The following is a 25,523-nucleotide window of genomic DNA, read 5'->3' on the forward strand; positions in this document are numbered from 1 at the left end:
ACTGTGCTCTCAGTTATATTATAAATTATACATTTTCTTTTACAATGGATAAAATTATATTTTTATGTTTTTTACACCCTTTGGTTCTTATATTATTAATCATTAAATGGATGAAAAAATATATATTAATTATAACTCTTATAAATTAATATTATTTCAAAAAGAATAGTTGAAGCAATAAAAATTCATTTACGATATGTCGAAATAATTTTCTAAAATGAAAATGGAATATTTAGTTTTAAATAAAATTAAAAGGGTGCTCTAAACAAATACAATTAAAGGGATACTTTGGTCATTATACGTTCAAAATCAATTTTGATTTAAAGTACCCAAACAACATCAACTCATAAGAATCAATTTTAAGTGAGTGTTTCCAAACATAAATCAATTTACATCAAACTCACTTTAACCAAAATCAATTTTCTCAAACTCAATTCTATCAAAATCAATTCTCGCTGCCGCCAAACCAAACACATACTAAGACCCGGATGATAGAGTTGCGTGGGTTAGGCCCAAGCCCAGGCCCATTGACAGAGAGAGAGAGAGGTAAATACAGTGAGTGAGGTGAGAGAAAGAGAACAAGAGAGAGAGAGAGAGAGAGATCTGAAGGAAGAAGGAAGAAGGAAGAATCATCATCATCATCATCATCGAAAATGGGTGGAGGAATGGAAGCAAAGAAAAACAAATACATTGAAGATTGGGGTACTGCTAGAGAGAATCTCGAACACAATTTCCGTTGGTCTCGTCGCAATCTTCTTCTTGTTGGTATCTTCGGTATCGCTGTTCCTGTTCTCGTCTACAAAGGCATCGTCAAAGAATTCGTAAGCCACTTCCATTTTCATCTTCTTCTCTCTTTTTCAATTCTGAATTTCTGAATAGTTCAATTTAGGAATTTGAGGGAGGTTCTACTACGTGATTTGGATAAAGTTTCTTACTTTTTCTGTGGGTAATTTTATTTTGATTAAAGTTGAATTTTTTGGGAATATGGGCTAGTTTGGATTGAGTTATTTGAGCTTATATATGGACATAAGTTTTGTGAGCTTGATTGGAAGAACTTATTTAAAACAACTTATGACATTGTTCATAATCTGTTTTCAACTTATTTTCAATTGTTTTGGGACCTTTTGGATTGACTTATTTTTTAGCTTATGCAAATAATTAAGCTTGTCAAGGTAGTTTATGAAAAAACAGCTTATGAAGATGCAATGTTTGTTTGTCAGAGCTTATGAATTAATATAAATGCTTATTTATTTGCATAAGCTATTTTTCATAAGCTCAAAAATAAGCCAATCCAAACTGGCCCTTAGATAAACACAATTTTTCAATGCAATTTCTGTTTTTATAGCGCTTGTACAAACACATTTTAGCATTATTTTGGGTCTGTTAGGATAAACAGGTGATTTGTGAGTTATAGCACACACATTTATCATGATAAGAGCTTATATATAAGCTTGCATAAGCTATTTTATAACAAAATATAAAACGATGTTAATTGTTTTTGTAGATGCTATAAAACATGATTATTTCAATCTACCATTGGTCAATTTATTAACAACTCAGAATTTAGGGATTTAATTAGGTTTGTGACGATTGATCAGTTTAACAACAGTTCAAAAGAATTTAGGGGTTTTATTAGGTTTGTGATGATTATTTGAATTTTCATATTTACAACTTCAATTTATGCCATCACAATGTTGCGTCATGAGAATTGTGCTTCTTTTTAATGTACAAGCTGCTACATGTTGAATTTGTGATTGAGTGCTTGTTGTTATGAATGCATTGACTTGGACAATTTGATTTTGATCAAGTCTGTGTTTGGATAATCAACTTCATTTGCACCTTATAGCACAAGCGGTTGTCGTGATAAGCACCCATGCTATAAGCTTATGTAAGCTATTTTTATAGAAAAAGATAAAATGAAGTTAAATTGTTTTATTATAAGCTATTTTGGAGAACTTATGAAAATAAGCCGAAAAAAGCTTGTAAAAATTGTCATAAGCTGTTTTCATAAGTTCTCTCAAACAGTCTCACAAGACTTGTGCCAGTTGGTAAGCTCAAATAAGCCAATCCAAACAGGCTCAAAATACAGTTAAATTGTTTTTGTACAAGTTATAAGATGTTTTTCTAAGCTATTTTTAATAGTTTATGAAAATATGTTGAAAATAGCTTACGAGCTTGTCTTAAGCTGTTTTCATTAGTTCTCCAAACAGTCCCACAGGTGCTTATGTTAGTAGATAAGCTCAAATAAGAAAATCCAAACAAGTCCTAAAATTGGATTTCCAGCTTTTGGAATCGGTTAATGATTGTGTGTGTTTCAATCTAAACAAATTGAGTATGGTTGTTTAAAGATGTGCAGACAGTAATTTTAAATGCTTGCTTGAATTATTGGTTGTAATGTTTAAATTGTGGATTTAAAGTAATTTTTAATGCTTGCTTGAATTATTGGTTGTAATGTTTAAATTGCGAATTTAAAGTTTGCGATGTTGGAGCATAGATGTGTGCTCCGCACTGTCTACAGACCTTGTTAGCTGTAGTAAATTGGAAGTTTGAGTCCTAATACATGATGATATGATTTATTTATGTTACTGAATTCTTGAACTTAATATATGTTTGTTTTCACGTTCAAAAGTTGCCAAACGCACATCCAAAATGAAGCTCCAATGTCCAGCTCCTTACATACTATGGCTTTGAAACTTGAGCCGAGCTAAGAAAACATGAATCCAAACAAGCAATTAGACCTTCTATGGGTTGTCAAACTCAAATAGTGGCGCTATAGTACTATCCCTCGCGAAATTAGAACAAGTTACAATTGTTCCGTTATATGCTATTTAGTTCCTAGTTTTGTTAAATAATGGCTATATCGTCGTTGTAGCATTGCAACGTAGTGGAGTTTGAACAAACCACTATTTTCCGCAGTCTGCAATTGACAACCCTAGACTTTTCGGACTCACTCCATGATTGGTTTTGTTGTTTGTTGCTGAATTCCTTTTGGTTAGGTTTAAAATTGGTCTGATCTTTTAGTACTCAGTAATGTATTGTACTTAATGATGTATTGTTGTTTCTTCCAAACAGTCTCACAAAACTTATGTTCGTAGATAAGCTCAAATAAGCTAATACAAACAGGCTCTTTATCTTTTTGCTATATAAATAGCTTATGCATAAGCACTTATCATGATAAACGCTTGTGCTATAAGCTGCAAATAAGTTGTATATCAAAACAGGGCCTGGTTAACGTTTGTGTTTATTATATTTAAACAAAATGAGCAGACAGTAATTTTCTATGCTTGCTTGAATTTTTTGTTGCAATATCTAATTTGTGAAGTTCAAGTTTAAGATGTTGAATCATGGATGATCACTGTCCACAAACCTTGTTATCTATAATAAATTGAATGTTTTTGTCCTCATACATGATACTGATTTATTTTTTACTGGATATTTGAACTACTAGGTGTATGTTTGGTATCATGGTGTAGCTTTTGCAAAATCACAGTGGCTCAATGTGATTTCATTAAATACACCGTGATACCAACCAAACACACATTATACGTTCAAAAGTGACAGAACACACGTCCAAGATGAAGCTTAAATTTCCAGCTTCTCACAAACCTTGGCTTTGTAACATGAGCCAAGCTAGGAAAATGAGAATCCAAACAAGCAATTAGACCTTACTTTCTTGAGTCGCTCCATGATTCATTTTATTGTTTGGTTCAGTTTAAAATCTGTCTGATCATTTAGTTGTAATGTATTTTTATTTTATAATTGTTAAATGATGTGATATGGTTTTTAAACCATTTTGTTTTCACTTTTACCTTTTTTTCATGTATGTATGGATGCTTTTATTTGCACTTAGACATGATTTTATGATTACAGCATATGCAAGATGAAGACAATGGCCGACCATACAGGAAGTTCAAGCCTTAAGTAAGTAAGATGTTTTGTAATAAGCCGGGGTTATGAAAATTAGACCTTAATACAAGGCTACACCATGTATTTTTTCTTAACCCACCAAGGGTTGTTTGTTTATGTAGTTTGGTTCTATCAAACCACTCCATGTTTGGCTGTCTTCGTTGATATTCCTGTGATTTTAAATTGCAACCATGGTTCAAAATTAATAATATATTTGGAAAGCAAATGCATGAGTTTGAGAAAATATATTAGATTGTATTTGCTAGGTGAAAAGCTAATGGTAGTGTTTATACTCTTGCAAGAGTAGCCACCTCTTATGCTCTTTGCAGTGATTTTCATTATATTTTTTTGCCGTATTACTCATATTAGCAATGAAATGCTTTAATTTTGGTTGTGTAAAACACAAGAAAATATTATAAGAAATCACGAACATGGAAACACTTCTAACCACTAAGTAATGATAAATCAAGCATGGACACCGTTTAAAGGTGTGTGCTTCAATTGTTGAGCAATGAACCGATTAGGGTTTGATATCTGGTTCTATATTATTGTCTTCATAATAGTCAAAGAATTCAGTGGCCTTCATTATTTCTGTTTACTGGGAATAGGCATATCACCTTTCACCAGGAAATTTGAGGTAGTAGTACTACTTTATATTCACCAGTTTACATGGGATTATAATGTAGTTGAGAAACCAAAATAATCATGGGAGAGGGTTTATCAGAGATGCTTTAATATGTAGAATTTGAGGAAAAAAGTGTTCGTAGAAAACTCTCCTCGTATTTTGGAACTTGTATATGACTAGAGCATGCCAATAGTACCATCTACAAAGAATACGTTTGAGTAAAAAGGGATTTGGGATCGTTCAACATGTGTTTGATTTCATTCTCGGATTCACAAGTATAAAAATACAGGTATAGGTAAGCAATATAATATATAATCGTAGCATTACAATCTTGTTCCCAAACCATATAACAAAAGATGGCTAATGCTCCTTTATGCATATCTCACAAGTCTTGTTTTGATAGAATATCAAAGTAATAGAGTGAAACGAACAAAACTAAATTTCCATGGTATAAGGCATGCAATCGTCGGATATAGGAACCCTAGGTCTGGCCTGGAATACGTTAACGTCAAATAGAAGCATAAAAAGAGTCCATAATTTTTCTTTTGAGCTGCGGAATTTCTTTATGAATAGATTTTCTCCACACTTCTAGCCACTAGACTACTTGATTAAAAAAACTGCCGTTATTGGTGGAACACAACATAGTATGGTATTTGCTTCATGCTCCATAAAGTTTACGTAAAAATAAAAAAGCAATGGTTTCACAAATAAGACCACAACAATCTGGTAAACCTTGTAATTGGTCAAATCTTGGAGAAATAGTTAATGAAATTTGTATCGATATAATCGAAATTATCATAGACGCTTCCATCATTGAGCATAACAGAACATATTTTATTCTTATTTCTCTTCCGATTTGCTTTTAGTTAAAAGAACTTAGTATTATTATCACCATGTTGTAAATATAGAGACCAAGTCTTGTGTCGCTCCACCACAGCTCCTCAGACTCCAACATCTCATTCAGGTCCTTCTCAAAGATCCTAATTAGTCCATAGTATCCGACGAGGGCCGGTCTTAAAATTTTTGGTGTCTTCGGCGAATCAATAAAACTATGTCATTTTAATTATTTGAATGTCTATTTTCTTAAATTTTTTGTTGCAGAAGATTCATTCATAATCAAGAGTCTCTAAAAATATAATTAATCAAAATGAGTTAAAATATATTTTCCTAACTATATAATACTAAGTACAAATAATCATTTTGATGCCTCTAAAAATGGTGTCCTGCCCCGCCGTCCTCCCGCCCACCCTCAAAGCCACCCATGACCAAAATTTTCACTCTTATAATAGAGAGAGTTTAAGGTATAATGGATTTTGAAAGGTCCATTGTTGAACAAAAAACAAAAGAGTAGAGAATAAATTAGAAACACTAGGAAGCAGAGGAAATGGGACAACTAATGTAGAAACAAAGAAAAGGGAAAAAGGCAACCAAAAACAAGAGGCCACATCAGGTGGTAAAATAAAGCAGCCACTACACGATCAATAGGTGACAAAAGAAGGCAACCATTGATCGCCATCATTGTTTATTTGTAATAGAGTATATTGTAAAGTCCAGCTATATTAGTTTTTTATCAAGTTAGTGTAGTTAGAGAAGTAGTAACAAACTGTGCTGATGTGGCAAGTTTGTTACTGATTCATCTCATTCATAGCTATACTATATAAGGCTAACTCTTTGATGTAACTAAGTTGATGAATCATAATGAAATATTGAAAGCTTGCAAGCATAACTCTCTCATAGTTTTCTAATAATTTGTTAGGAAAAATGCTGAAAAAAAAACCCTGAAAAAATGAAAGGTTTATGAAATCATATAATGAGTTCGAGGGTCGACTATGCATAGAGAATGTATTAGAATCCAACAACGTTGTTAAAAAAACGGTACCTCTAATTACACACATGTTATTGCAACTTTACAATATTTATTTTACCCCTTATTATGAAAATTAATATTAATATAAAATATATAGGAGAATTTGCACCTATAAATAAATATCATGTTAGCCGACATCGACAAATAAACAATTGAACTTTAGGCGAGGAAACCTCCTACCTGACGGAAGGTTAGGCGAGCATTAGAACATCCAAGCGAGGAAAATGGTGCACAAAAAGTATGTTCCATGTTTGTAGCACCACTAACCGTAAAGAGGGATGATGGACGAAACACAATCGTAATGGAGTTAGGCACAAAGAACTGTATTAATGAATCATGTTGTTAACAAGGAGTAAGACAACTTAACGTGGGGTGCCACAATCCCCTCAAGGAGGGAAACCACACACTACCTCCAAAATTCGTCGGGCAAATACTTGACATTGTAAGTCACGCCATTTGGTTAATAATCATAGTTTTTGCCCTAAATACTCAGTTTGTACTTTGTATTAGACACATCCAATCAATCAAACAAGTTTATTTCACATTTTTATCCATTTTATCATTATGCCTTTACCTATTTTTACGCATTTCTTAGTGTAGCTCAACAAACCCAAAAACAACCTTATCTAACGCTCTACTGGTGAAACTAGGAAACCCTGAGGGACAAAGTTTATCCCTCGACATTAATCACTTGAAGAAACAGGAATTATAATTAAGGACATCATTTGAGCCTTAGCTAAATTCTTGCTCCATCAATAGGGGAAATTGAGAAAAACATTTATTGAGCTTGAGATGGTGCTTCCCTATTCATACGTACTCACAATGCAATAAAGAAATCAAAGCTACATAGTTCTAAATAGAAAATACTTATATGTTTCATGTTTTAAAAGAAAAAATTGCGGGAAAATTTAGAATCACCAAGTTGTAGCAACTTAAACGCCCTAAACAAGATAAGATGTAACATCTAAGCTATTCTCTTTTTTATTGTTGAAATATCTTTGCGATTCTTAGGCTCACCAAACTGTTACAGTTGAGGTGTCCTAAAGACAACGAGTTATCAAGATGTTAAGTTTAGTAGTAAAATAGTTATGGCAACAAAGAAATTTTGATTTAAGCAAAAAAAATTGCAAGAAGAAAATAAAGAGGTTTAGTTTAATGAAACTGAATAAAAGATTGGTTTATGCCTTTAATAAAAAGTTAAGAGATAAACGAAAGAAAAACAATATATAAAACCTCTAAAACTAATACACACTGTGGGCATTAAAATGAGCAAAAAGATTAGGAGATAAATAATTGAAGAAAAAAATAAATCACATGCGAAAAAGGGGAATGGATTCTCTAAATTGTAGTGGGAGGTGCAAGTTGCACTTGAAATAAAGAGTCCTTCAGCTTGAAGGAAACTTTTTTTCTTTATTTTTAATTAGCAAAATAAAAATAATAAAATATATTTAACATTTTTCTAAAAAACAAAAAATTGGATTGGGCTTTAGCTAAATAAAATGAGTGAAATTATTTCCTCCCTTCTAAGTTTCTCAAATTTACCTTTGTTCGGATTCCAAAATTTAAACCGTGTTTAAAGCATTTTAGATTCTATAATCCGAAATGCATCAAATCCTCCAATATATTAGCATTGTTTCACATATGATTGCTTGATTTTCATCCGTTGCTTCATTATTTCAAATATGATTGTCTTTATCGGAGGAGCATATCAGCTAGTAAATATGGAACCCAAAGAGCTAAATAGGAGCATAAACGGAAGATATTGAAAAAAATATTATCGTCAACATAAGAAATTATTGAGATCAAACAAAAGAGAGTTCCATTGATATTCTTGAAATGATAGCCACAAGCCGACTATTTATCCGATTAAACGATAATATAAAAAGGAAAAAAATGCCTAAGGTTTCTTCTAAAAAGGAGAAAATCCACTCAAAGGTATGTCTTCCGGTAGCGTTGCATCCTCATTAACATCTAATTGACGTGATGAATGGTCTGCTAAAGAAATGACACTTATCGTAGAAGGAAGCCCCGAAGGGACTAGCACCTTTGTTGGAGGAGGCATTTGGGTAGGATCCCTCAAAATTTTTCTTCTTCTTCTTGATCTAATCTCTTTATACAACGCAATTTGAGATCCTTATAACTCGAGGAATACATAAAGAGTTGTTAGCCAAAAGGAATTGGTTTTACGTTCTCAAGACAGGAGAAACGACCCGCCTTCAAAAGAGGGAGTGGAAGATGAATTGCAGTAGGTTTCTGTTAGATAATAAATTATTGGGCTTAAGTTATTTGACCTTTATATTACTAAGTTGGCTTAATCGGTTCATTGGTCCCCTAATTGATTTTCAGTTTTCATTTTGGTCCCATATCTTGTTAAATCAACGTTTTGATCTCTTATGTTTGTCTCCATTATTCAAATAAATCCTTGCTGTTAACTTTAACCATAAATGTCTATGGTGGACCAACTTTAAGAGTAGTCTACTATAGATCATATTAATTATTTTAATTAAAACTGTTTGATCTTTTTTCTTAAAAGAGGACCATAAGATTTAAAAAAAAAAAAAAAAGAGGACCATTAGATTTGACATGTCTATTTTGACAAGAGTTTTCTCCAAAATGTTACAAATTAATAGATACTCTTTTTTTTTTTGTCGAGCAACCCTAATGGTTGGAGCTCACATATTTTAAATGTGGAGAAGCGGGGTGTTTGGAGTTTAAATGCTGGTCTCTGCATAATTAAACATTCTTCATACCAACTGAGTTAAGTTCACATGACAAATTGATAGATACTCTTGGTAGCACTAATAGTTATTTGGATTTAAATTTAAAATTTATATGTTTATAGTATATATGTAAATTCCAACATAGACCATGATTATCGTTAACCATTGAACCGACCGTGACTACCATAATTTAAACTTATTTTCCATCAAAAAAGGAAAAAAAAAAAAAAGTTTTCTCAAGAGGTCTAGAAATTGATCATCACTTCTTTAAATGTCACTTATAATTTGAGCATGTGTTAGAAGCTTGAAACAAAATAAGTTGAAGGAAAGCCGCCCACTTCATGGGAGATATCCACGACCCTTAATTAAGTGGGATATCCACAATTATATTTTATGCTATTTTAGGAAATCTAGTGCAACCACTAATTTACTTTTTTTTTTTTTTAATTTTAAGAATACCACTAATTTACATTGATAGATAAAGACTCCCACTACTTTAAGTGAGAGAATGTCTAGGGTTGAAGATAAGTGATAAGTGATGAATTGATAGGGAAATGATATAGTGGTAGTATAGTTTTTTTCTTGACATGTTATTATCATAAATAAATTAAATAAAAGGCATCGTTTATATATATGGCCTTGATTAATTGATGGGGGAAATGATAGTGAAAGTGCAATATTTTTTTCTTGACACATTAATATTATCATAAAATAAAACAAAATGCAACGTATATATGGCCTAGATTGACTTATAAAGAAGAAAACACCAAATGAGCTTGTTGAGTGAACAACTGACAACACATTCAACCAGTGATCATCTTTATAATTGGAGTCATTTAGCCATGCAATTAATCTTCAAATTGGTAGTGTAAATGATAGTGGAGGCATACATAATAATGCTATTAAAACATATACATGTTAAGTTATTAAGAGTTTTGTATATGATTGGTTCAAGGCCACCCAATTTCTCCCTGGCAAATTGAAAAAGAGAATGATAATCGATACGTCCATTCACATGTCACCCTAGTAATACAATATTATTAATTAATATGTCCTTATGTACTTAACAGTGGAGATAAACTATTGAAGAGTTAATGCTATAGCATTTGATACAATTTTTTATTTTTTATTTTTTTACAGTATATTTAATTTTTTAATATACTAATTTTCTACGATTATCTTTCAATTAAAGATTTCGTTGAGTAAAATGACCACATCCCCCAATAACATTATTTTCAACACCTAGCTGTGTTGTGTTGACCAAAACACATTATTATAGATCAAGAGTACGTAAGCATCCACAATGGTAGTTCCTTAACAAGGACTCCTTAAATGGACCCCACGTGACACATCATTTATTTATAATTTTTTAATAAAAGTACCTATTAAGGACTCAATGACTCCAATGGCAATACACTAATAAGGACTCCAATGAAAAGTATTTAAATATGTCCCACTATCTTTACATATTAAACAAAAATAATTTATCTATTACTCATTTTTACAAGTGGGACCAAGTAGTACACATTTTATTACTTCTTTATGCAAGTGGGGCCAAGTAGTACACATTTTATTACTTCTTTATGCAAGTGGGACCAAGTAGTACACATTTTATTACTTTTTTAAACGTGGGACCCGTTAGTTACTCAGGAGAGAGAGAGTCCTTATATAGTTGCCCGTTCCTTAACGGGGACTCAATTTTTCTTCCTCCAATGGAGGGTCCTTAACGGGGAGTGGTCCTTGTTAAGTAAGGACCCCCCATTGGAGATGCTCTAATAAAACATAATCTCCCACGTCTAATTATTTGTGAATTTTATGCAACCAAACCCTTTTTAAAGCCCTCACAATTAAAATTATAAAATTAGTTAAACAATTGAAATATATGCTTGTATACGTGGATATGATAAAAGAAATACTTTGATCACGGTTAGGAATAGGAACTATCAAGGTATGTGTTTGCAACAACTGATTCTACACTAGTCGATTATGATTTTACCATCTGGTCCTGGTGACCAATGCATAAACGGATTTTTTTATATAGAAAAATATGGTATTGCCATGTTTTTTTCGTAGGTTTCCTCTACTAAATGTAATTATATTTAAAATATGATTAATAATAAGAAACTCAAAGAGAGTAAAACTGAATGAAAAGAGAGAAAATTATCATTGAATGAAATGAAATGAATTTACAATGTGCTAGCATCTATTTATAAGCCAAAGAGAGACTATAACATCTATCATGTACTAGCTACATACTAACACTGCTCCTCTAACTGTCTCAACAGAAGCTACAGCTGGCAGTTAGGGTTTATTCAAGCTTTGTTCAGTTTACTTGCATCACAAGTAACTTCTTCTTCCTCTTTATATTCTGACAGCCTCCCACAAACTGGAGCTTGGTATATATCTACCATGCCAAGCTTGGACAATAGAGTAAGAAAAGGCTTAGGGTGTAATGGTTTAGTGAAGAAATCAGCAGCTTGTTCTATACTTGAAACTGGAAGAAGCTTCATGGTTCCATTTTGCACTTTGTCCCTAACAAAATGACAATCTATCTCCAAGTGTTTAGTTCTTTCGTGAAACACTGGATTTGCTGCTATATGTAAGGCACTTCTATTATCACAATACAATACAGGAAGCTTGTCATTGTGAATCTTCAAATCCTTGAGAAGATAAATCAACCACTGCATTTCACAAGCTGCAGCAGAAAGTGCTCTATACTCTGCTTCACTAGAAGATCTGGACACTGTGCTTTGCTTTTTGGTGCGCCATGATATTAAAGAGGAGCCAAGAAAGAAACATGAACCTGTTATGGATCTCCTTGTGTCAACACAGCCTGCCCAGTCTGCATCAGTAAACCCTAAAAGCTGTATATGTGACGACTTAGGGAAAAATAGACCTTTGCCTGGTGAATTCTTCAAGTATCTGATCACCCTACATGCTGCATTGTAATGAGTTTTGGTTGGTGCAGATAAGAATTGGCTCAGTTGTTGAACAGCAAAGCAAATATCTGGTCTGGTGTTTGTTAGATATATCAATCTGCCTACAAGTCTTCTATATGAATATATGTCCTCATAGGGTTGCCCCCCATCATGGTGCAGCTTGATAGATGGATCCATATGTTTTGAAACTGGTTTAGAGCCTAACAAGCCAGAATCATTGAGCAAATCCAAGCAGTATTTTCTCTGAGAGACAGAAATACCAAGATTGGAATATGCAACTTCAAGACCAAGAAAATATTTTAACTTTCCCAAATCTTTGATCTTGAAGGAAGTATCAAGTAAATGCTTGACTCTTTGGATCTCTGGTAAAGAATTGCCAGTTAAGATAATATCATCAACATACACTAGCAATGCAGTGAATGTATCATTTGAAGTATTCACAAAGAGAGTGTGATCTGCAGAAGCTTGAGAATAACCTTGCTGAGTAAGAAAAAGGGTTAACTTCTCATACCATGATCTGCTAGCTTGCTTCAAACCATAAAGAGACTTGTTTAGCTTGCAAACTTGATTTGGTTTGGGAGAATGGACCCCCTGTGGGATTTGCATATACACATCCTCATGTAAATCTCCATGCAGAAAAGCATTATTCACATCAAGTTGATGCAAAAACCAATTGTTGATGGAAGCCAAAGCAAGCAACATTCGGACAGTAGTAATCTTTGCTACAGGTGAGAATGTTTCAAAATAGTCAAGGCCTTCAATCTGACTGTACCCTTTGGCCACCAATCTGGCTTTGTACCTTTCAACGGATCCATCAGAATGATACTTAATTTTGAACACCCATTTGCTCCCTATAGGTTTGACTTTGGGAGGAGAATCAACTAATGTCCATGTACCATTCTTTACTAAAGCCAATATTTCAGCATTCATAGCCTCAACCCAATGTTCAGATAGCATAGCTTCTTCATAGGAAGTGGGCTCAGTGTGTGAAGTGACAGATAAAGTGAAGTGTGATTGTGAAGAAGAAAGAAAATGAGAAGAAGTAAAGTTAGACAAGGGATATAAACTACCTGAAGAAGATGTGTTTGGTTGATATGTGAAGGAGTTACAAACATAATCTTGAAGCTTAACAGGAACATTTTTAACTCTTTCTGATCTTCTAAGGACAGGCTCAACAACATCTATAGGTTCAGGTATGACAGGTTCAACTTCTGCTATAGGAGCAGATATATTGGGTATAAGAGGATTTTGACTATAAAGAGGATTTTGATTGGAAATAGAACAATCATTGTGAGAATCAGGAAGAATGAAGGAAGAATCAGAAACATAATCATGAATAGGTGACTCTACATGGGGAACAGATACAGGTAATGTATCAGAGGAAAGCTGATAATCAGAAGAAGGAGAAAATGAATGTGCAGAATCATTTTTATAGGGTAAAACATGCTCATAAAAAACAACATGCCTGGAAATGAAAATTTGTTTAGAAAGCAAATCATAAAGAACAAAACCTTTGACACCAGTTCTGTAACCAAGAAAAACACACTTTCTTGCTCTAGAAGCAAGCTTGGTTCTATGAGAAGAAAGAGTGGATGCAAAACATAAAGAGCCAAAGACTTTAAAACTGTCAAAATCAGGGTTTTGAGCAAAAAGGAGTTGGTGAGGAGATTTGTCCTTTAAAATTGAAGAAGAAACTCTATTGATGATGTATGTAGCATGCATAAGAGCATAAGACCAAAAATGTTTAGGAAGTTTAGATTGAAAAAGAAGGGCTCTCCCAACATTTAAAATATGTTGGTGCTTTCTTTCTACTCTCCCATTTTGTTGGGGAGTCTCAACACAAGACTTTTGATGTAAAATGCCTTTAGAAGCATAAAATTGTTGTAAATCAAACTCAGGACCATTGTCACTTCTAACAATTTTAACTTTGCAATCAAATTGATTTTCAGCAAAAAGAATAAAGTTTTGAACTTGTAATTGAACTTCTGATTTTGATTTCAACAAAATGATCCATACAAATCTGCTATAATCATCCACAACAGTTAAGAAATAACTATGACCATGAATAGATTTAATGGATAAAGGACCCCAAATATCAAAATGCAAAGTATCCATTTTATTGATAGCTCTTTTGGAACTGATACAAAAGGGAAGTTTCTTTTGCTTAGCAAAATGACAAGTTTCACACACTAAGTTGGGATCAGTTTGCAGGAAAGGAAACTGCTTATTCATAATAGCTAACCTAGAATGAGACAAGTGCCCTAGCCTATAGTGCCAAAGGGCAGTAAAAGGAATAACATTTGGATCAGCAATAGAGACAGACATGACTCTTGGAATGTTGTCTTCAAGCTTCAGTTGGTACAATCCATCACATAGATCAGCCAAACCAATCTTCTTGTGAGAGGTCATATCCTGCAATTCACAATACTTATCAAAGAAATGCAAAGAACAATTTGAACTGGAACATAGTTTTGATACTGAAATCAAATTAAAAGAAAAAGCTTTGAGATATAAAACTCTGTGCAAAACCAAATGGGGAGTGAGAGTGACAGTGCCTGCTATATCAGTGACAACAATACTATTATTTGGAAGCTTAACATTTGTAGGTTCAATGTGATAATAAGTTGTAAACCAGTTCAAAGAAGAACAAATATGGTCACTTGCTCCTGAATCTAATATCCAGGAGTTGGATTTAACACAGGCCAGACAATGTGAAACAGGTAGGGAACAATAAGCATTACCTGAGGTAGAAGCTTCAACTGATGTATGACCAGTTGAAACTGAAGTGCTGACCTGGTTTACCATAGGCTGAGAAGATTGAACCTTAGAGGACTGAATTAAGGCCAGAATGCTGTCATACTGTTCTTTAGTAAATGCAGGCAATGAACCACTAGTAGTCATCTCACCAGATCCTTTGCAACTATCATCAGGATCTTCAGCTTGCACTGAGTTTGCATTAGAATTGAATCTACCATTACCATAATTGGGAGGGTAGCCATGCTTCTTGTAACAGGTCTCAATAGTGTGACCTGATTTTCCACAGAAACTACACTGTCTACCACTCTTCCCTCCCTGAGAGGTGGATCCTCTACCTCTACCATAAGGTTTCTTGGTTTCAACAGCATTAACCAAGACTTTACTATCATCAATAACATCAATACCTTCATGACTTTCTTCTTGAGCCACTAAAGAGTAAACTTTGCTGAGAGGAGGTAATGGATCCATAAGGAGAATTTGAGTACGAACAATGGAAAAACCTTCATTAAGGCCACTCAGAAACTGAATCACTTGATCCTCATGCCTAAATTCTTTAACATTTCGCATGGAAGCACACACGCATCTCAGAGGACAAACACATGAAGGTGTAGGTCTATGACTATCATACTCTTCCCAAAGAGATTTCAATTCAGTGTAATAGTCATTAACAGAACCAGTACCTTGTTTGAGATTGTTAATCTCAGATTTGAGCTTCCAAACACGAATGCGATCAGCTTTGCTAAAACGTTCTTTCAACTCATTCCAAACGTCAGAAACATTATCAATGTACACAATGCTCTGTGCAATACTATCAGAAACAGAATTCATGATCCAGGAGTGAATAAGATTGTTGCAACGTTCCCATGCAGAAAAATTCAAATCATCATCAGTAGGAGGAGGAATTGTTCCATCTACAAACTGATACTTGTTCTTGCCACCAAGACCTCTTCGCATAGCACGCGCCCAAGCTTGATAATTGGACGTGTTCAATTGAGGCTTGATTGCAACTGAATGAGGTCCATCACTGGGATGAACATAGTAAGGTGAAGAATAATCTTGTGTTGGATCTTGATTTTGAACCATGATTGATTGAAAGAAAATCAAAATCTGAACGATTCAGGAATCAACACAAGGATGAGAAAAAGAGATACGAAGATCAGAGAATCTTCAACAAGGAGAAGAGAAATGAAGAAGACGAAGCTGGGAGAAGCTTCAAAAAACACGCAACAATGGCGAAATTGCGTAACTGAAAGCTTCAGAAGCACGCAACAATGGCGGAAATGCGTAACTGAATCGTAACTACCTTCTCCAAAGAGAAGGCTCCTGATACCATAATAAGAAACTCAAAGAGAGTAAAACTGAATGAAAAGAGAGAAAATTATCATTGAATGAAATGAAATGAATTTACAATGTGCTAGCATCTATTTATAAGCCAAAGAGAGACTATAACATCTATCATGTACTAGCTACATACTAACACTACTCCTCTAACTGTCTCAACTGAAGCTACAGCTGGCAGTTAGAGTTTATTCAAGCTTTGTTCAGTTTACTTGCATCACAAGTAACTTCTTCTTCCTCTTTATATTCTGACAATTAACATTAATTTGGATACATCTTTTGGTTGATATTCATATAAGTCACATTGTGATCGTCTAATATCATCTGATTCAATATTAGATGATTTTATCATGTTATCTTTATGGTCATATATAAGAAAGATAGGAAAAAAGAAATCATTATTAATTAAAGTTAAATTATTGGTCATTTTACAACTATTCATGACAAAATTTGAACTTTATCCATTGATGTTAGAAGACTAGTCTCTTACAATTCTAAACTAATATTTTTAGTTTAGTTTAGATATTAGTTAAAGATATTAGTTAAAATTGTAACCAAAAAAACAATTCTAAACTAATATCTCGTAATGAAAGATATGATCATAAGAAATTTAATTGTCTCCTAAAAAATTTAATTTAATTTTGATGTTATTATCGAAAAAATAAAAAATTGTTTTGATTCTTCCATTGGTTAATATAGAGCCATGTACACATACATAACTAAGGTGGATGGAGAATGGGAATCAAAATGCCAAGGTATAGAAGTATAGAACTCCACGTTTAGATCCTTCGAAAAACGAAAATAAATAAGATTTTTTTTTCCTTCTACTTTTGATTAATTGTAGATAACTTACCCATCAACCAATCAAAATTAGCCACAAATACAAATTTACAATTGTAATGAAAATTAGTTTGTAGGAGTAAATACCACTTGCTAATTTATTTATTTATGTTATTAATTGTGATTGCTTGTTGAGTAAATACCCACAATCATCCTTTTTGTTGAAATCAAATAAATAATTTGCTGCAAGTTGTGTTACTACGACATCATAAAATAGAGGAAACATCGAACAAGGACTTAAGTCGAATTGATATTTTTTTTTGACACATAAGTCGAATTGATATGAACATCTAAAAATTGGTCCAAAATTAAACCTACTATTTTAGTAAATTTTAATAAATTATTAAATCACTTCTAGTTTTTTATTATATTTTTTTGAATAAGGTTTTTTTATTATATAAAATCACTTTTTTCTTAAAAGTAGTAACTACTTTGGATCCTTTTTACGAGCTCCATATTAGACAAATCATAATTAAGGAGTGCTTAAAAATTCTATGGACTTTTTGCGACTCAATTAAAAAATAAGGACTATCATAAGTATGTGAATGTTATATAGTACCTTTGCCCATAAATATAAGAGCAAACCTAACACCATGAAAAAAATAATATTATATATTTAAAATATATTTCTTATTAAAACATATATCAATCATGGTTTGTTTAACATATTACCCTAAAACAAACAGAACCCGCGACTTACACCTTCTTCCACCCCCAATTCAAACCCTCAATTTACAAGATGTAGTCGGTCAGGGTGGTGGTGCGACGAGTGACACAATCCTCCGTGCTACCTCCAAACGCCAGATCTTTCGTCGTCGGCATTAAGGTTGCTGTTCTCCGATGGTCTTGTGTGTTTTGGTTGTTTTTGTTCCTATTCGAAACGACGACGATTTTTTTCGTTTTGAACTGTTGCGTGTTTTATTTTCTGTTGGTGTGTTGTGGTGGAGTAGAGCACGGTTTTGGTGGTGATAGCAGGTGAAGGTGGTGATGACGTTCTGATTTTGCAGTGGTGGCAACGATGTTGTTTTGGTGGATAGGTGGAGAGAAGAGTTCGACTTGTGGTGGTGTGGTGGTGGATCTAGTATCTGTGGTTGCGGATCTGCGGTGTGGTGGTGGTGATGAAGTGTGATAGAGAGCATCGAAAATGTCGCAGCTATTTTCGTTGTTGTTTTCGTGGTGGTTGTGTGGTGGCTAGGGGTGTGTGGTGGTGGCTGATGGGAGGGTCAGTGGGGTTTATTGGTTTCCGTGGTGGCTGGTGCTGGTTTTTGGTGAGGATTAATGGTGGTTTTTTGGTGGTTAATGGTAGTTTTGGTGGTGGTGGTGGTGCTTGTGGTGGCTAGTGGTGGTTATGCTTTTTGTGGGTTTTCTTCTATGAGTTTGTTGTTGACGGGGTTTTCAAACACACGGTTGTTAGCTGGTGTGGCTTGTTTAAGGTGCGGTTAGATGGATTTTTGGTAGGTTTGATGGTTATTTTGAAGAGGTTTTTTAACAGTTTGGCGCAAGATTTGTTTCTGCTATTGCGCAGGCGTTTAGACTTTGGTTTTTGGAGATGACATCTTGGTTTGATGTTTAGTTTTTATTGGTTTTGAGGGCCCTCAATGGAGGGTGTTTTTGGTTGGCTTGGAGAATTTTGGTATTTGATACATGTGTGTTTGTTTGGGTGTTCCGCATATATACAGACACTTTTCCTTTGTATGTTGCTCTTTAAGTCTCCTAGCTTAGCATTCCTTGTGCTTGCTAGGATTATGTGTTTTAAATAAATTTCATAAAAAAACATATTACCCTATTTTTGATTTCATGCTATTATTTGTTTTACAAGTTACATTTGTCATAAAAATCCTACCTTGGAGTTCCGTTGATTGGGAGAACTTCAAAGAGTGATTATCAATATGTAATTGATCAAGTTAGCTACAATCTTATTGATTGCAAAACTAACCAGCTTTCTCTTGCAGGTCGGGTTACCTTGGCTAAGATGAAATTCAAAGAATGCCGAGGAATTTTATTTGGGGTGAGAATATTTTTTTTTTTTTAGAAAATATCATGTGATTGGCTAGGATATGGTGAACAAACCAAGATATATGGGAGGTTTTGGACTCTTGGGTTAAAGATATTTTACATCGTGAATAAGGATTGTATCCTTCAACTGGGATATAAGCTTCAAATTGGTAAACATGATTTTTGGTGCAAATTGTTGCATGGTAAACATAAGAGGAACGATAGTCAAGGTGAAGTCATAGCAAATTCGACGAATTCTAGCTTATGAAAGTGGATCGTGAATTTGAATACTTATTGTTTTTGGTATGAAGTGGATGGGTAGGGTAATACTTGGATTGAGCCCGACTTTAGAGTAAGTCTTAATTTAAGGTGTTTTTAGCATTTGAATTCAATAATATTTGTGGAATTTTGGTAATACTAGGACACTAATTAATTGTAGTGAGATACCGAAAGTACTTTATGTACAAATCACCGATGCACTCCTGAATCCAACTAGGTAAAGTACGTAAACATTTATACACTTAGTTGTGCTCAGCTTTGACCGTTTCCATCCTTGGTTTCAGGGACGGAGCCAGGAATTTAAAGCTAGGGGACCGAATACAAGGAACATAATTTGATTAAAAAGATAATTGTTTAAATATAAAAGGTATATAAGAAACCCTAAACTAATATTTTCATGATTGTTAAAGAAATTTATAACTATATTTAGTATGAGAGACATTAATCGGTAAATATATTTAACATACAAAAAAATAAAAAAAATAGTAGTGCATATGTTCTAGGGTTAAATTTGTTTTTAGTCCCTACAAAATCATACATTTTTAAGTTTAGTCCCTCAAAAAAATTTGTACAATTTTTATCCTTACTTGCATTTTTTGGACTATTTTGAGGACTAAAAATATTCGTTTGACTATTCCTATAAAGTGCAATATTATGGAGGATTAAACTTACACTTACAATTTAATAGGGACTAAACTTAAAAACTCATAATTTTGAAAAAACTAAAAACATATTTAACCATATATTTTGTATGTAATTTTGAAATTTATTTCAAAAAGAGAATTTGGAAATGAAAAGTATATTTCCATGGACACACAAAAACGACAATCAACTAACCAAACAAATGAACTCAAGTGGTAAACGAGTTTCACCAAAAGGATAAATTGTTCAGAAGAACCTAAGTTTGATTCTTGAGTGGAACAAATCTTGTCCATACTTTACTTACCTCTTCATCAGACACTCGATTACCATGACCCCTTTACCATGAGAACTAGAGGGTTAACACAAAAAATAAATGAGATATATCATTGTGGATAATTTTATTTAAAACATGTTGTGAAAATGATTGTATCGATATATTGCGAAATATGAGATAATTTAAAATAATATGAAGTATAAAATTAATAGTTGTCAATTAATCTAGTAACATGGTAAAAAAATAAACATTTTAATGAGATTAACTCGGGGGAACCTTGACCTAATTATACTTGATGAAACCTTTTAATATACTTTAGTAGTAGTGTATAATTTTTTTTATTGAAAATGTGAGGGGGACCATGGCCTCTATAGGCCCCCCTTTTACCTCCGCCACTGCTTGGTTTACTTTCAAATTGCAAGGTTTTTTGTATGATGATCGAGGAATCTTTGAAGAATCCAAGAGAAAGATTATGTGAGCACATTTCAGTCTCTCACGCTCTTTATAAGCATCTTCTAAGTCCACACAAAGTAACTCTCAGAGCAAATCAACACCATCTTCTTTGGGCATTGACAATCAATGGTTCATAAACTTACCATGGATAAACAAATGTAATATACATGAGACATCATACGGTGTGATGTCATCTCACTAGAGAGAAAATGAAAGCTACTAATATCTGTATGCTATGCCACCGCTCTGTCAATGTCGAACACAGACTTGCATTGACCTAAAACGATTGTGATATCAAGAATAGGTGAAATACCGGAATCATGTACTTCACAATCACATTTTGCTTGATCAACAACTACAAAATTTCTAAAATACATCTACATTCCACAAAAACCCTAACCTAAAAAATTAATATGAATGTGTGGAGTTTGAGAAATATAATTCTTGCTTGTTGGATTTACAAAAGAATGTCACATCAAATGCAATATCTTTGATATCGTTTGATGAAATCACTTTGTTGGATTAAGGAAAATGTTTGGAAAATTTTGATTCAACTAAAACACAAATGAAGCATAAGTTTCTGTAACTTTCATATCATAATTCTCGTTCTACAATGATCGGAAGTTAGGCCCCGATAGGTTACGGAGTTAGGACCCGAGGAGAGTATTTGGGGATTTTCGAGGGGACCCATGAGCAATCTAAGCAGGGGCGGGTGCTAGTGAGGGCATGGGGTAGCTTTGGCTACCCCAAATTTTTTTATTTTGTTTTATAAATATGTATGTTTTATATTTTGCCACCGCAAATAATATATATTTAGCTACCCTAAATAAATTAATTTGTCAAAAATTGATAGAAACATGAGAGTTAAAATAATATCTCATAATTAATAAATTTAATTCGTTTAATTTTTACATTTCTAGTCTCTTCAATAACTACAATGATAGTTTTGTTAGCAATGAGTCTCTTACAAATGACACTTCTTGATATATTTTACTCTTTGAATCAACGTTGAACTCAACATTTTTAAATAGTTATTGTAATTTTTTGTTCTTTTGGTGTTGTTTTAGTTTACATTTATATGAATAAAATTATTGTATTTTTTTTATCCTCTAAGTTAATTTTAGGGTTAATAGGCCTTTACCCCTTGTAATATATGCCACTTTTGGTTTTGCTCCCTGTAAAAAAAAATTTGGATTCGGTCCTTGTAAACTTTTTTTGTTTTAGAATACGCCCCTAGGCCAGCTGACTGTGCATTTTTGCTGACATGGCACGCTGCGTCACTTTTTTCAGATGACGTGGCGTGCTGACTGTATAATTAATTTTATTTTTTATGGAGTACACATGGAATTTGTTATTTTTTAAATAAAAATAAAAAAAATTCTTAAAAAACAGAAAAAAATTCATAAAAAACTGAAAAAAAATTAATAAAAATGAAAAATAATGAAAAAAATCTAGAAAATTTAATGAAAAAATTTAAAAAAATGAAAAAATTCTGGAAAAATTTAATATATATCGAAATTTTCAAAAAAATATAAAAAAACTGAATTAAATTAAGGAAGCCCCTAATATGCACCCTTTTTTTTAGAGGTCCATCCATGCTCCTTCCAACATGACCGGCAATAGTAGGTAGGTAGTTTACACTTCTATTAAACACAACAAATTCTGAGACATCATTAACTTTTTAAAAATAACATAAAATCAGAAGTTGAAATTCAAGGTCCTCATTTTCTCTCTCCTTCCACCATTGTTTCTACAGGTGCCGCTTCCTTGCATCTTATGAGAATTCTCAAATCATTCTTAAATCTTTTACCTAATTTAACAAAATCACACTGAACTCAAATTCAACTTTAATTTCCATGGACTATTCAAATGGATGCCCAAACCATATCCATTTACTTTCTCCATTATCACAGTCTCAATGAGATACACATGCTCCATGGCGATGGTAATCAAATTTCTAGTTTAATTTTCAATTTGTTTCGTAATTTTCATAATTTAAATAATTAACATCACCTACATCCGATTATGACACAAATATATTAGTTATGTTTATGTGAAAAAATGGGAAAATGGACGTTAGTCACTAAGGCAGTCAAGAAGGTAGAAGAGAAAATAGGAAAAATTGTTCCTTGAGTGGTAGCAAGGACGATAATTTAGTGGTGAATGGAAACCAGAATTTATGCAATCAATTTTATCCTAATTTTAGATCGGAAATGAACCAATGGATTACACAGTAAATTAATAAAAAAAAATTGGTTAGTTTTGAAATTTAAACAATGTTCCCAGTAATATGAATGAAAAGTAGTATGTGCATATACCTGCTATTGCCAGTCATATGAGAAGGACCATGGGTGGACCTTAAAAAAAGAGGTCCATATTAGGGGCTCCCTTAAATTAAAGTTATAAAAAAATTCGAAAATTTAATATTATATAATTATTTTGATTTTCAAAATTAATTTCTAGAATTTTATTTTATTCTATTCTTCATGGTCAAATGTTATGTTTTTTTAATTATGAAAATATTTTCCAATATTTTTATTTTTTGTATAAAAAATAAAAAAAACAAACTTTTTAATTTCGAAAGACAAATCTGAACTTTTTTTAAAAAAATTTTGAAATATATTTTCTTATTATATTCATAAATTTTGAAATATTTTAAGTTCCTGAATTTTTCATTTTTTTTATAAAATAAACTTCTTACTATCGAAAAAAATATGAATTTTTTTTCATTTTCCCAGAATTTTTTTATTTTTCCAGAATTTTTTTCATTATTAATAATTTTTTAAGATTTTTTTTTCATTTTTTTATTTTTTCAGAATTTATTTTACTTTTTAAAAAAGTTTATGATTTTTTTTTCGTTTTTTTAATTTTTTAAGATTTTTTTAATTTAAAAAATCACAAATGCCACGTGTACGCCATAAAAAAATAAAAAATAAAATCAATTATACAGTTAGCACACCACGTCATCCAAAAAGGTGATGCAGCGTGCCACGTCAGCTAAATGCACAGTCAGCTTGCCTAGGGAGGGTATTCGAATTTTTTTCTTCTTACAATGACCGATTCTAAAAAATATTTTTTACAGGGGGCAAAATCAAAAGTGGTCTATATTACAGGGGGGTAAAGGCCTATTAACCCTTAATTTTAATATATAAATTTTTAAAAAAATATTTTTTTTCTATATATTTGGCCCCCTCTTGGATTTATTGCTAGCTTCGTCGTTGAATCTAAGGGGCTTATATATAGTAAATTTCAAATCTTAAAACATTGAGTTTAACCACCGTTCAACATTTTTTTTTTATTTAATGTTAAACTTCTTTCCTAAAATATTTCAATGCTAAACTTCTAACTCATCTCATGCTTACCACGATGCCACACGAATAATATATGATTCAATCAAAACTACCATGATAAAGACAAAAAATGGGGAGAAAGAGTCCATAAAGCCTTCAAATCTAGCATGATATAAAACATTAAGGATGTGTTTGGTTAAGAAGAGAAGTTGTGAAGAGAGAAATAGGTAAGAGAGAGTACGAGAAGAGAGAAAAAGGTGAGAAATAGAATAGATTTGATGTAGTGTTTGATATAAGAGAAAGAGAAATAGAGAAGAGAGAAGTGTTGAATGTTAATAAAAGTACAAAAATAACCTTGATTTTAAAAAAGTTCCTTCAATATAATTTTTTATTAGCTATTTTAATTTTAATATGAAATCTTTTGACTACCTTTTATTTATTTGTAGGCCTTATTTGAATTATAACTATTTTAGATAATTAAGTTAACTATTGATTTAGTTATTAAATTTTTTATTTTAATACGTGGTGGGTACGTGATGTTTTTTTTTTTTTTGAAGGAAGGGTACGTGATGTTGAAATTGGAAACAAAAACTACATTCCTTAAAAAAAAAAAAACTACATTTTTTTGACAAAAAAAAAACTACATAACAATGTGTGTGAAACAATGACACATGAAACAAAAGGGCAATATTGAAAAAACGAAAATTAGGTGCTCTCTCCACTTTCTTCGCTACCTTGGAGAGAAGATAAAAACATGTGGGACCCAGTCATATTTATTCTCTCTTCGATACTTCTTTGATATGCCAAACATGAACAGTAACCAGTTTCTTTGCATTCTCTCTCATAGCTTTCTCTCTCGTCTTAACTTCTCGCGTAACAAACACACTGTAAAGGATACACATGCAAACGACAATTCACAGTATAAAATTATATACGTCCAATAAGTGGGTCAAAAGAGGAAGAAATACAAAATGCTTACTTTCAGCATTTTATAATAATTTATAACTAGACTTTCGACCCGTGCGTCGCACGGGTTTTCTCGACTATAGTAGAGACCAATAAATAATCTTTAACCCGTAAGATCATTAATATGGTAGAAAATATTTTCTTAAAAAAAAAAATGCAAGCAGATAGGAATGAAATTGGTGTGCAATGCATTTTTTTAGATGGAATTTGTTAGGGTAAATAATTGCAAACCTAATAAAGCAAATGAGCGGGAAAAAATATCAGGTTAAGTTGCTGCAGACGTAACAAAATTAATAAATAAGGATGTAAAAAAAAGGGCACGAAATTAAAAAAAAATCCAAAAAAAAAGTGTAAAATTCTTGACAAAAAAAAGTATAAAATAGAAGGATCGTATGAAATTTGCTAGGTTAAATAATTGCAAACCTAATAAAGCAAATGAGCGGAAAAAAATTAGGTTAAGTTGCTGCAGACGTAACAAAATTAATAAATAAGGATGTCAAAAAAAGGCATGTACTTAAAAAAAATCCAAAAAAAAAAAAGTGTAAAATTCTTGACAAAAAAAAGTATAAAATAGAAGGATCATACGTGATCATTGATATGGTAGAAAATATTTTCTTCAAAAAAAAAAGGCA

General features: G+C 32.5%; 1 protein-coding gene across 1 annotated transcript; it reads left to right on the top strand.

Moving 5' to 3' along the window:
• The first annotated feature begins 580 nt into the window (after positions 1-580).
• Positions 581-4,150, top strand: LOC146918730 (neuronal acetylcholine receptor subunit alpha-5). Its single transcript, XM_085720359.1, has 2 exons — positions 581-821; positions 3,871-4,150. Exons 1-2 carry the CDS (start codon positions 654-656, stop codon positions 3,919-3,921), a joined length of 219 nt encoding a protein of 72 aa, XP_085576485.1. The 5' UTR covers positions 581-653; the 3' UTR covers positions 3,922-4,150.
• The last annotated feature ends 21,373 nt before the right edge of the window (positions 4,151-25,523 follow it).

This window comes from Medicago sativa, chromosome 6 (assembly GCF_051527215.1).
Source record: "Medicago sativa cultivar Bolivia chromosome 6, Bolivia_mono, whole genome shotgun sequence".
Classification (NCBI taxonomy): domain Eukaryota; kingdom Viridiplantae; phylum Streptophyta; class Magnoliopsida; order Fabales; family Fabaceae; genus Medicago; species Medicago sativa.